The sequence below is a fragment of the Convolutriloba macropyga genome, chromosome 9, assembly GCF_964194025.1.
Source record: "Convolutriloba macropyga chromosome 9, txConMacr16.3, whole genome shotgun sequence".
NCBI classification, from domain to species: Eukaryota; Metazoa; Xenacoelomorpha; order Acoela; family Convolutidae; genus Convolutriloba; species Convolutriloba macropyga.
The window spans coordinates 64,542,197-64,554,777 of record NC_134476.1 but is presented as its reverse complement, the minus strand read 5'-3'; the positions used below and the strand labels follow the sequence as shown (position 1 = coordinate 64,554,777).

General features: G+C 36.1%; 1 protein-coding gene across 1 annotated transcript in view; it reads left to right on the top strand.

The window, feature by feature from the left end:
* LOC142345516 (transmembrane emp24 domain-containing protein 1-like) overlaps nucleotides 1-12,581 on the top strand; it is a 76,314-nt gene that overhangs the window by 898 nt on the left and 62,835 nt on the right. Inside the window, exons 2-3 of the mRNA XM_075397588.1 lie at nucleotides 342-478; nucleotides 3,317-3,510. Coding sequence (XP_075253703.1) covers nucleotides 342-478; nucleotides 3,317-3,510 — 331 coding nt within the window. The remainder of the gene's footprint in view (nucleotides 1-341; nucleotides 479-3,316; nucleotides 3,511-12,581) is intronic.

Below are 12,581 nucleotides of genomic sequence, written 5' to 3'. Positions count from 1 at the left end.
ACGTCAAAATTGTCAATTTTTGATACATTTCTCGAAAGAAAATTTTGCTCTTTTTGAAGTTAATGACAAGTTCAACATAAATCGATTAAATATTCATAGTTTTCGGGTCTTTCCCATTATAGTTCCCGCCATGAAATTATACCCCCCCATTATGGTATAATTACCATGATTTTTCTTTTGGGGGGTATAATGGGGGGGGGGGGGCTATAATGAGAGACCTGAAAATCATGAATATTTAATCTCCGAATATGTTAAACTTGCCATTAATTTCAAGAAGAGCTAGATTAAAGATTCATAATTTTGAAGCTTGAATTAGGAAGGAATTTTGTATTTTGTGTCAGTTAGTATTGTTGATCCTCAAAGTAGAAGCTGTTATTATGAAGAACTGATCGCAGGCAGAACATTAGAGGTGGAATTCGATGTATTCAGAGGAGGAAATATGGATATCACTTTCTTCATCCGAGCACCCAATGGAGAGGTCAGTTCTATTCCCGTTGCCATAGCAACAGTGGGCTTGTGTAAATCAATTTAAAAAATTGTTGGTAATTATTCTACTTTGTCCTCTAAGGAACTCTCGAGACATATTTTTGATTGTTTGAATTAAAGTGTATTACACAGGTTTATTCAATAATGAGTTTTTAGTTTGTTGTTTAATTGCTCTTGAACGAAGTTCATAGCAATTATTGTAAACGTGTTGGTCTTTTTATGCAAATTTTTTGCTTGACCATTTTGCGCTTTTCTTCTAGAACATTCTTTGACTTCTCAAGTGACTTTTTCACGCTTTCGTTCTTCATTTTTGTGTGATCTCTATTGCTCTCACTCCGAAGTAAAGCTTGCTGAAAAAATAAAATCGATTGCGTGGTTAGAATCCCATCGTGGATAATCAGAGGGTTGACATTGCCTTGATCGAATCTCAAATACTATCTCATGAATATTATTACCACACGCTTGTTAGCGCCACCGAGAAGTTATCAAACTCCGAGGCGAAGCAACCGTGTGGAATTTTTTAAAATCAACACCTGTTGCGATCATGTTTGTTAATAGCCGCCCTCATCTTCTCAGCCGGCTATTATAGCGCTCCTGATTTTTTACAATTCGAAGAATTTGAATTGTATTGGGGCGCTGTCTTTTTTTACGACTCGAAGAGGAGTATTGGAGAAGTCCTTTTTTAAATCAATTTTATTGGAGTGATTTTTGAAGCGGGAAATGAAACGCAAGAAAAAATAGTGATTTTGGTGGTGAACAAATGTGAAGAGCGGAGCGAAAAGAGTGGTTTTCGTTCATACCGCTATTTTTGCGAGAGCGAGAAATTGATGTATGAAAAAATTTTCTCTAAGCGAGCGAAATTTTTTGTTCACGTGCGGTTTTTTAAAGCAGTTTTTGCAACTTTTGATGGTTATGAGGTTTGATTATGATAATGTATTAGTTTAAGGCTTGTTTTGTTAGAAATTGAAAGTTTCAAGTAGTTAATTTGAGATTAATGCTTATTTGGAGCTTTTTGATGTTTTGCTGATTTTTAGACGAAATTTAATGATTTTTTGCCTGTTTTTTCTTTTAATGCTTTAAGTGGGATTTGGATAAAAGCTTGTTGATGAGGGAATATTCAGATGGCAATTGATTGAAGTTTTCTTGGTATAAGTCAATTTTTTAATGAAAATTGATAGAAAAATTGAGAAATTTTAAACCGTTTTTCTTATTTTTTTTTTCAATCTTAGACAACTTTATTATTATGCCTATTGTGACTTGCCCATTTTTTTCGAGCTTTTCTTTGCTCTAATTGCAAAAGAACTTTTGTTTGGCTTTGTGTTTCCTGGTACTATTAAAAAAACTCATTAAGTTTTTCTAGTTTTTTTCTTGTTGAATTCGTTTTTGAATGCCGTTTCTATTCTTCCTTGAATTTTTTATGGCATTTGTGGAGGTTCAGGGTTCTAGTTGTTCTAATTGTTTATTTTCAAGTATGGGCAATTTTCTCCTTCGAGTCGTTTCGGGAATTCTTTCGGCTATGTTGTTTAAGATCGTTTCACAAATTTTCATGATCTTTGAAGTCAAATTGGAGTAGTGATTTTGGTCACGCCAAAACAGAAAGTAGAGAGAAAAAGCGAGTGGTTTTGCGGTGTGAAATTTTTTCGCTCTATTTTTAAAGTAGATTGAGAAAATGGTGTTTGAACAAAATTTTGATTTCTCGCTAGTTGTTTTTTGTTCACATGCGGATCGGATCTTTTCCCAATCCATTTAGTCCGTTCTAGGTCTTTTTTTTGTTTAGTCAATGAAAATTCTATGAATTGTACGTCAGGACTTGTCCTGTTATGTTTTTTACTTCGTCGAATAAAAAAAGTTTCGCTTTAACTCATTTTGCCGCTTTCTCATTATTTTGCGTGAATCTTCTTGACTTCTCTAGGTTAGTTTCTTTCTTCTCTCTTTCTGGTAAAAATGATTTTGAACATCAGTTGCTCAGCAAAGCAATTCAAAATGAACAGTGTCAGTATAAAAAATTGAAGTCAGAAATACAAACGGGATAAACCCATAAAGCCCAATTTTAGATGCCCGCTTTTTGAACGTCGTTCTTATAAGGCTGAGTTACCATCTCTAATGCTTATTGGTAACGATATTAGCCCCTGTAGCCTCTCTCTAAGAAACAGAAGTATGTTAAACTACGAAATGCCATCAAAATAAATCGGACTTAAAAAATGTTTTTGTACAAAAATCTTTTTTTTTTCAATATCTTCTATTCTCTCAATCCCAAGCATGCTTATTGGAATCAACGGCGGCTATTGTCCGGCAATCTGCCGGGTATGTTTTTTTACTATAATTTTATCAAACTGTTTCCATCATTAGACTACGAGTTTATCACCACTCTTTTATCGCCACTGTTTGCTTAGTAACAGTGGCGATAAAAGAGTGTGATAAACTCGTAGTCTAATGCTGAAGTGTTTTTCCAGTGTCGATCGGGCATTAAAATTTTTTACACTGGCAGTTTATTTAACTGCTATTGTCGCAACAGCTGTTGATTAAATAAAATTAAACGTATCTTGAGAAAAAACACCCATTTTTATTAATAACAACCAAATGCTATAAATGAATAAATAACAAACAAAAAAGTGATCGCAAGTGGTCACAGTCAATAACAATACCAGAGCTATTGTACTGGTGAGGAACTAAAACTTTTTTTGATTAGAAAAAAAAACGTTTTCCAAAGTTGAACTATCCTTTATTTCAGAACAATAGATTTAATGGGATGCTTATTTTGAATCTGTAGATATCCTTAATTTCAGAACGGTAGATTTAATTGGATACTAATTTTGAATCTATTTTTTAGGTGGTGAAACACTTGCCAATGAAAAGGTCAGAATACTTCGACGTTGAGATCCAATACAACGGAGTCTACGAGATCTGTCTTGACAATCAGTTCAGCCGCTTCGCTGAGAAAGTAGTCTCTCTCGAATATTTTGACAATAAACCAATGGATGACTACGACACAGCCTATGATCAGCTACAAGGCGATGCTGACTCGTTAGTCATTAATTGCCCCTCTCAAATAAAGGTTGTAGAAATTAACTAAGTCCTGTTGGTCTTTTTATGCGATTTCGGGTCTGATCTTTTCAAGTGGCTTCTTTTTCACTCTTGACTTTGTTTTTTCTTTGGGTGTTAAATTGTTCATATTCAGAATTAGGGAGTTGATTGTCTGAGATAAATTCGTGCGATATTATTTGGTTATGTCAGCTGTTATAAGAGTTTTATTATAGAAAATAGGATAATTGTACATCAACTTTAGTTTAAGTGCTCAGTTCCTATTTCAGCATGAAGTCTTATAGTGGGGTCACAGAGCGCTGGCTATTGTGCACAACAATCTAAATCTGTGTGAGTTTTATTATTTGCTCTCAAACGCAGTTTGTAGCAATTATATTAGTACTGTTGGTCTTTGTGATTTTTCGCTTGACCGATTTTTTGTCTGACCCATTTGACTTTTCGTCCTCAAAAACGGGAAAAACCGGTAACGCCCGTAGGGCATTAAATTATCTTAGAGAATTTCGGCCTACTAGTCTCTAAGTATGCGATTCATCGAAACTGTTTAGGAGACTTATACTTATGGTGTGAAGGGTGGTTCTTGGACGTTGATGCCACCCCGACCCCACCACTATTGCGGTCACCCCCATTCATTACTCCCGCTACGCTCACCTCACGACCCTTCAATTAAGCTAAAGCTCATGTTCTTTGATATTTTTATTGTGTTGTTTCATGAAGTAGTTATTTGTCGATTTCACCTCGTTGGTCTCATTTTTGTGAGCAAAGTATCATGATCGCAAGTTTATACCTTTCCATTTGACTTCAAAATCATGGCTCCTTCCTACATGAATGAAAATCTACCGAAAATTGTGTTATACAGTACAGGTAATGTTGAGCATTAACGTCTTCGAGGGCCTGATAATGTAATCCAAATTGAAAAGGGTTTGGTAAAGATGGGTTAAAGAATCTTAATCTGTGTTCAGTTCGTACTGAGGGTTTTTTTCGGGCTACTTGAGAATCCTGATTGTGCTATAAGGGACAGGTTCCGCTGAGAGGCCTCTCCCCGTGGAGCCAAACTGCTGTCTCTCTCTGACTTCCAGAGCAAGCTACCTTTGACATCAACTTTGGTTTTTGATTCAGCGTTAGGTGTCACTCTGGCAGCAGTGAACCTTTTCACTTTTCGTCCTCAAAAACGGGATAAACAGGTAACGCCCCTAGAGCATTAAATTCTCAGAGAGCATTTCGGCCTACTAGTCTCTAAGTATGCGATTCATCGAAACTGTTTAGGAGACTTATACTTATGGTGTGAAGGGTGGTTCTTGGACGTTGATGCCACCCCGACCCCACCACTATTGCGGTCACCCCCATTCATTACTCCCGCTACGCTCACTTCACGACCCTTCAATTAAGCTAAAGCTCATGTTCTTTGATATTTTTATTGTGTTGTTTCATGAAGTAGTTATTTGTCGATTTCACCTCGTTGGTCTCATTTTTGTGAGCAAAGTATCATGATCGCAAGTTTATACCTTTCCATTTGACTTCAAAATCATGGCTCCTTCCTACATGAATGAAAATCTACCGAAAATTGTGTTATACAGTACAGGTAATGTTGAGCATTAACGTCTTCGAGGGCCTGATAATGTAATCCAAATTGAAAAGGGTTTGGTAAAGATGGGTTAAAGAATCTTAATCTGTGTTCAGTTCGTACTGAGGGTTTTTTTCGGGCTACTTGAGAATCCTGATTGTGCTATAAGGGACAGGTTCCGCTGAGAGGCCTCTCCCCGTGGAGCCAAACTGCTGTCTCTCTCTGACTTCCAGAGCAAGCTACCTTTGACATCAACTTTGGTTTTTGATTCAGCGTTAGGTGTCACTCTGGCAGCAGTGAACCTTTTCACTTTTCGTCCTCAAAAACGGGATAAACAGGTAACGCCCCTAGAGCATTAAATTCTCAGAGAGCATTTCGGCCTAGTAGTCTCTCACTATGCGATTCATCGAAACTGTTTAGGAGACTTATACTTATGGCGTGAAGGGTGTTTCTTGGACGTTGATGCCACCCCCACCCCACAGCTGTTGCGGTCACCCCCCATTCATCAACCCCGCTACGCTCACCTCACACCCCTTCAATTAAGCTAAAGCTAGCCCCACTAAAACGTGGCTAGTTACAAAGCCAACTGCTCGGCGTTTGTTTGAGAAATTCGCCCAACGTTATGTTCCTTGATATTTTTAATTGCTCTTGGACGAAGTTCATAGCATTTATTGTAAGCGTGTGGGTCTGTTTTTTTGCAAAATTTTCGCTTGACGGTTTTGACTTTTCGAGTGACTTTTACGCACTTGATTCTTTTCGTCTCGCGTGATCTAAAATTCTCTCTCAATTACAATTTCAAGCAGCTGAACTCAATTGACGGCAATTTAATACTAAAATTCAAATGAAAAGTGCGCCGAAATTGGTGCCATTTTTCACTTTAAATCTTAATTGTAGGGTGTGTTAACCTCTAATGTGGTTATTTGAAGCCCACTGTTGAACTTCTTAGTCCCATTTAGGTTCCCCCCCCTGCCCACCCCCGACTGAAGCAGGCTGCAATTGATTAGAGCTCCCTCTAGTCGTTCGAGAGCAATTCTTCCGACGTTTAGTCGGTTATTTTGTGTTGTTTCATGAAGTATTTATTTGTTGATTTCACCTCTTTGGTCTCATTTTTGTGAGCAAAGTATCATGATGGCAAGTTTATACGTTTCCATTTGACTTCAAAGTTATGACTCCTTCTTACATTAATGAAAATCTACCAAAGATTGTGATATACATTAATACAGTTAATGTCGAGCATTAACGTCTTCGAGGGCCTTAAAATGTAATCCAAATTGAAAAGGGTTTGGGAAAGACAGGTTAAAGAACCTCAATCTGTGTTCAGTTCGTACTGAGGGGTTTTTTCGGGTACTTGAGAATCCCGATTGTGCTATAAGGGACAGGTTCCGCAGAGAGGCTTCTCCCCGTGGAGGCAAACTGCCGTCTTTTACTTCCTGAGCAAGCTAGCAACCTTCGAAATCAACTTTGGTTTTTGATTCAGCGTTAGGCGGCAATCGTGCAGCAGTTGCAATTTCAGCCTTGAACTGACCACGTTTGTATTGACTAGCTAATCTGATTATCTAACTTGAATTAGTTTCGAAGTGAATCTAATATATATGAAAAAAAATTTTATCGAAATTTATTTAAAACATTGGAGCTTGTCATTATGAAATAGAGATCTGGACTTAGAAACAACAATTTTCATTTTGAAACCTACTAAAAGATGGGTTTGCGTACTAACAGTTGGGTAATGAGATTAATTTTACAGAAAAAGAAAGCTAGCAATTGGATAGTCTACGATTGCTAACCTGGGAAGTGATTGTGAGTTCAACAAAAATACTTTACAAGCGCTACAAACAACTACTATTGTCTGTTCGAAAAATGTCATTCTTAGGCACCCAACATAAAATCTATTTTGAGCGTTTACGTTCATTGCCCAATGACAACGACGGAAATGCTGCTCTAAATGATTATTTACATCTCCAAAAAACACTGTGACATGAAAATACAATATGCGATGTTGCCTAAAATGTCCTCTCAATTTATTAGCGCAGATGAGTAGGAATCAAATGAACCAGGAATTTTTATTTCTGTCAATAAAAGAAAACAAAACTGGAAAGAGTACTTTTGTAATAGTTACTGGTATTTGTATTAGTACCTCTTTCAGCAAGTTCCTCGAGATAATGCTTGATTTTTTGCAAAGCAAGAAACTGAAAACCTTAATTTTTGGCGATTTCAATATTATTATTTTGGAGCAATCATCAGTGAAAAGGAGATCGTGTTATTATCGAAACTTTCAGTTGTACACATTTGAGCAAAAAGAGTTATAAAGTACCGGAATCCGAATATTTAAACTTATTTTTCTTATTGGATCAAATTTGAAGGAGACAACTACGGAATCTTTTGATGGAAAATTTAACATTTGGTAATTTTACGAACTCTTAATAGATATCCGCCAGAGGAGAAGTTAGTTCTAGATAAAAACACGTGCCGAAGGCTAAATGAAGAAAACAAAAATTTTCTGTGAAGACGTGATGACGCCAGGAAAAAATAGGTTTGTCTGATAAATCAATCGATAGAAAGTAATGTATCCCTGAGAAATGAAACTACAAGCAAAATTCGAAAATCAATGCGGGCCTATTTCTTACGGCTGTCAGATAAAAAAAATAACCGAACAATTTTTGATCCTTTGAAAACCTAGAACTAAATTGCGTAATAAGACTGCGATTGGGATGCAAAGTAGCTGAACAATTATTTTGAAAATTTTGTCAGAAATATCTGAGTCACAGCAACGCTAACGCGCCAATTTTCACATCTTTTTTTTAAACATAGTACAAACGTTCTGAAAGTTTTTTCCATTGGAAAAACTCCCAGTCAATTGGTATTGATGAAATCAGTAAAAGGTTCTTATGTTATGCTTGCCTGTAATAGATGAAGCTCTAGTAGGCGTTTTAAATGATTGCATAAAGAGCCCTATTTTTCTTCGGCGGTTCGAAATTGCAAAATCATTGGCACTGCATTAAAACGAGAACATTGGTGCTCCTGAAAGCTATAGACCAATTAGTTTGCTACCAGCCATTAGCAAAAATTAAAAAAATATATTTACAAAAGAATTGTTATCTTCAAGCACTTTTCTACTCGACAATTTAATTTTCGGTCAAAAAGATCATGTGATCATGGTATAAGTGAAATAACTGGAAATATAAAAGATGTCTTTGAGCAGAAAAAACCTATGTGTTTTACTTTTCCTTGATATAATAAGAGCTGTTGATACTAATTATCAATTACTATTAATCAACAAGTTGGCAATTTTTGTTTCATAGTCCATTTTAGTAGGCTTATTCAGTCCGACCTCAGCAATCGTCATCAATATTTACGCTTCCAATCCAAAACCTCTGAGGGAGTCTCCTGTTCTTTATATTGTTAACACAATTTTGCTGATAATACAATTATACTTTGTATAGGAAAAGACGTTGAATCAAGTATCATAGCTGATATTACAAGGGTAATAACGTTGTTCAAAGAAAACAAACTGTGTTAACTCTTAAGAAATCCCAAGTAATGTGTTTTGGTAAAAACTTGGGGCTTGATATAAACCCAATTTTATTTGATTGTGAACCCCAAAATCTGTAAAATATTTAGGTATAGTTTATCAAATTATGGCCTTCATATTCAACGAACTGTCAACAAACAACACTTTTTGAGGGGCCTTTTTTAGAATTCGCGACTATTGCAGACCAACAAAATTGATACACTTTTACATTATTTTTGCTAAGACCGTTATTGTATACGGGTTAGTGATTTATGGCTACACAAAGAAAAAAGGCGAACAAAAATGGGCAATGTGCCTGTGGAAATTTCTGTTAGCTATCTTCGAAAGCAGGCAGAGAGGCTTCAACATTTCCATAAGGAACTTGGAATACTCACCGTTTTTGATCTGTAACTTGTGAAAACTGTTGAAGAAGCTGCAAAGAGCCTTTGCGCTTTAATTGATTTGAAAATTGTGCTACTTGCAAATACCAAACACGCAACCTCGGCAAGGGTTATTAAACAGGTCCAGTATAAAAGTGCAGCACTTGGAAACTCACTCCCGTTGAGGCTGACGAAGACTTTTAAAATAATTTTCGCAAATCAAAAAGCTTTTTGCCTTCAGATCTTGAAAGAATGAATTTAAAGAAGCTCAAAAATGTAGCAGATCAAAATTTCAAAAACTACCTTTTTGAAATTTAGTTTTTTATATAATTTTTATTTGATTTGAAGGATAAAAGAGGCGAAGGATAAAATTACATCAAATTCCCCCAACCAAATGTGGTCTTCAGTTGCTATACAAGAAATATCTATGTAAAAAAACTCCTGACCAGATCATTAATTGCTCTCAAACGAAGTTTTTAACACTTATATTAATCCTGTCGATCTTTTTCAAGCGATTTTTTGCCTGACCAATTTTTCGTCTGACCCATTTGACTTTTTCGTCCTCAAAAACGGGATAAACAGGTAGCGCCCAGCGGGCTTTAAGTGCTCTTAGAGCCTTTCAGCTCTGTTTCACTGTTTTGGAGAATTATACTTATAGTGTGAAGGGCGGTTCTTGGAGTTTAAAGACCCCCCTACTATTTACCCCCTTCTATTGTCCCCCACCCCCCACCGCGCTCTTGCCACCCACGCCACTGTTGTCCACCCCACCCCCTTCCCTCAGCCCCCGGTATATCCTGCCCCCCCCCCCCCCCCCGTGACTAGCTACTGACGAACAACCTATCGCTAAAAATGCGCAAATTTATACTAATTTTCACAATTTTTTTCAAGCTCTTAAAAATTTGTCATATTTTGAATTTTATCAACCCTAGGAACCTCCCCTAGGGTTTGATTATAGGTTACTGCATAGTTGCTAGTGGTAGTGTAATGGTTTCAACGTTTTAACTTGTGTAATTTTTTTAAAATGTGTAATTTTTTTCAAGTTTTTTTAGATTTATATTTCATTCTTCACGTCTTTCCAGACGCAGGGGCCAGAAAACCTCCTAAAGGGTTTGATAAGAAGTTTTTTGAAATTTTTAAATTGAACATGGAAAAGCTTTCAATTTTTAATATTACAAATTTTCGCAATTTTCTTTATGAAACTTGCATTTTTTCAAGTTTTTTTGAAAATTTTTGTCGTTTTTTAAGTTTCTCCAGCCTCAAGAGCTAAGGAACCTCTTCTAGGATCTGACATTAGGCTACTGTATAGTTTCTAAAGGTAATGGACTGTTTTTCAAGATTTTAGTATTACGAATTTCTTCACTTTTTAAAATTATCTGCAATTTTTTCCAAGTTTTTTTGATTTTTGAAATCTTTTCTTGCACCAATGTCCTAGGGACCTTGTCCAAGTTGTGAATATAAGCTGTTGCATAGTTTCTAGAGTCAATGGAATTGTTATCGATATTTTAATGACTCTAGCTTAAGAATTTTTTTGTATAAAATTTAAATTTTCAAGTTTTCGGAAAATTTTTGTTGCAAGCTTATGGATCTTTATGAGCCAGTGAAACTATATAACGCTTGAAATAAGAATACTGGATAGTCTTGTTAGACAAAGAAATGTTTTTGAAGATTTTTATATCTTGATACTTAGCAAGATTTTAAAGTTTGCTGTTGTTTTCAAAGTTTTTGTCCTTTTCTGAGTTTAACGATCATTACTGGCCAACAAAACTTTTTAAGTTTGCATGTGCTTTACTTGACATAACTCCAGAGAGAAATAGTTTTGAGCAAATTTTTCCAATGCGACATCTGAAAACTTCTTAAATTTTGATTAAATTTAATTTCAAAATTTTGGAAAATTTTTATGTTCCAAGTTTATGGATCTCGATGACCGATTGAAACTTTTTAAAGCTTAATATAGGGATACTGGATAGTCTCTTGAGACAATGGAATGTTTTTGAATATTTTAATGTTTCAAATTTTTTGAATATTTTTTGTCCTTTTAGCGATCATTACTGGCCAACGAAGCTTTTCAAGTCTTACAGATGGATTTCAGATGCAAAATCTAGAAGCATTTTTTAAAAATTTTGCAATATTTTGCAAATTTTTTTAATCAGTCTTTTATTTGATTTTTTTTACTAAAAAGGCTAGAAAAGGCTAGTTTTTGTCCTTTTCTGAGTTTAACGATCATTACTGGCCAACAAAACTTTTTAAGTTTGCATGTGCTTTACTTGACATAACTCCAGAGAGAAATAGTTTTGAACAAATTTTTCCACTGCGACATCTGAAAACTTCTTAAATTTTGCAATATTGCGAATTTTAAAATATCGGTTTTTTATTAACTGCTCTCAAACGAAGTTTGTAGCAATTATATAAGTCCTGTCGGTCTTTTTAAATGCGGTTTTTCGCTTGACCGATTTTTCGTCTGACGCTTTTGACTTTTCCTCCTCAAAAACGGGATAATCAGGTAGCGCCCAGGTAGGCATTGAGTGCTCTTAGAGCCTTTTAGCTCTGTTTCAGCTCAGACTGTTTTGGAGACTTATATTTATGGTCTGAAGGGCCATTCTTAGAGGTTAAAGACACCCCCGCTGTTGACCCCGCTCACCACTATTGCGCCCCCCCACCGCTCTGTTGCCCCCCACCCCACTCCCTCTCACCCAGTCAGCCCCTCACTCCCTCTTCCTCCCTCCCCCCTGTGGCTACGTTCGAACAACCAATCGCTAAAAACACGCAATTTTATACTAATTTTCACAATTTTCACAATTTTCTCAACAAAAATGGGCAATGTGCCTGTGGAAATTTCTGTTAGCTATCTTCGAAAGCAGGCAGAGAGGCTTCAACATTTCCATAAGGAACTTGGAATACTCACCGTTTTTGATCTGTAACTTGTGAAAACTGTTGAAGAAGCTGCAAAGAGCCTTTGCGCTTTAATTGATTTGAAAATTGTGCTACTTGCAAATACCAAACACGCAACCTCGGCAAGGGTTATTAAACAGGTCCAGTATAAAAGTGCAGCACTTGGAAACTCACTCCCGTTGAGGCTGACGAAGACTTTTAAAATAATTTTCGCAAATCAAAAAGCTTTTTGCCTTCAGATCTTGAAAGAATGAATTTAAAGAAGCTCAAAAATGTAGCAGATCAAAATTTCAAAAACTACCTTTTTGAAATTTAGTTTTTTATATAATTTTTATTTGATTTGAAGGATAAAAGAGGCGAAGGATAAAATTACATCAAATTCCCCCAACCAAATGTGGTCTTCAGTTGCTATACAAGAAATATCTATGTAAAAAAACTCCTGACCAGATCATTAATTGCTCTCAAACGAAGTTTTTAACACTTATATTAATCCTGTCGATCTTTTTCAAGCGATTTTTTGCCTGACCAATTTTTCGTCTGACCCATTTGACTTTTTCGTCCTCAAAAACGGGATAAACAGGTAGCGCCCAGCGGGCTTTAAGTGCTCTTAGAGCCTTTCAGCTCTGTTTCACTGTTTTGGAGAATTATACTTATAGTGTGAAGGGCTGTTCTTGGAGTTTAAAGACCCCCCTACTATTTACCCCCTTCTATTGTC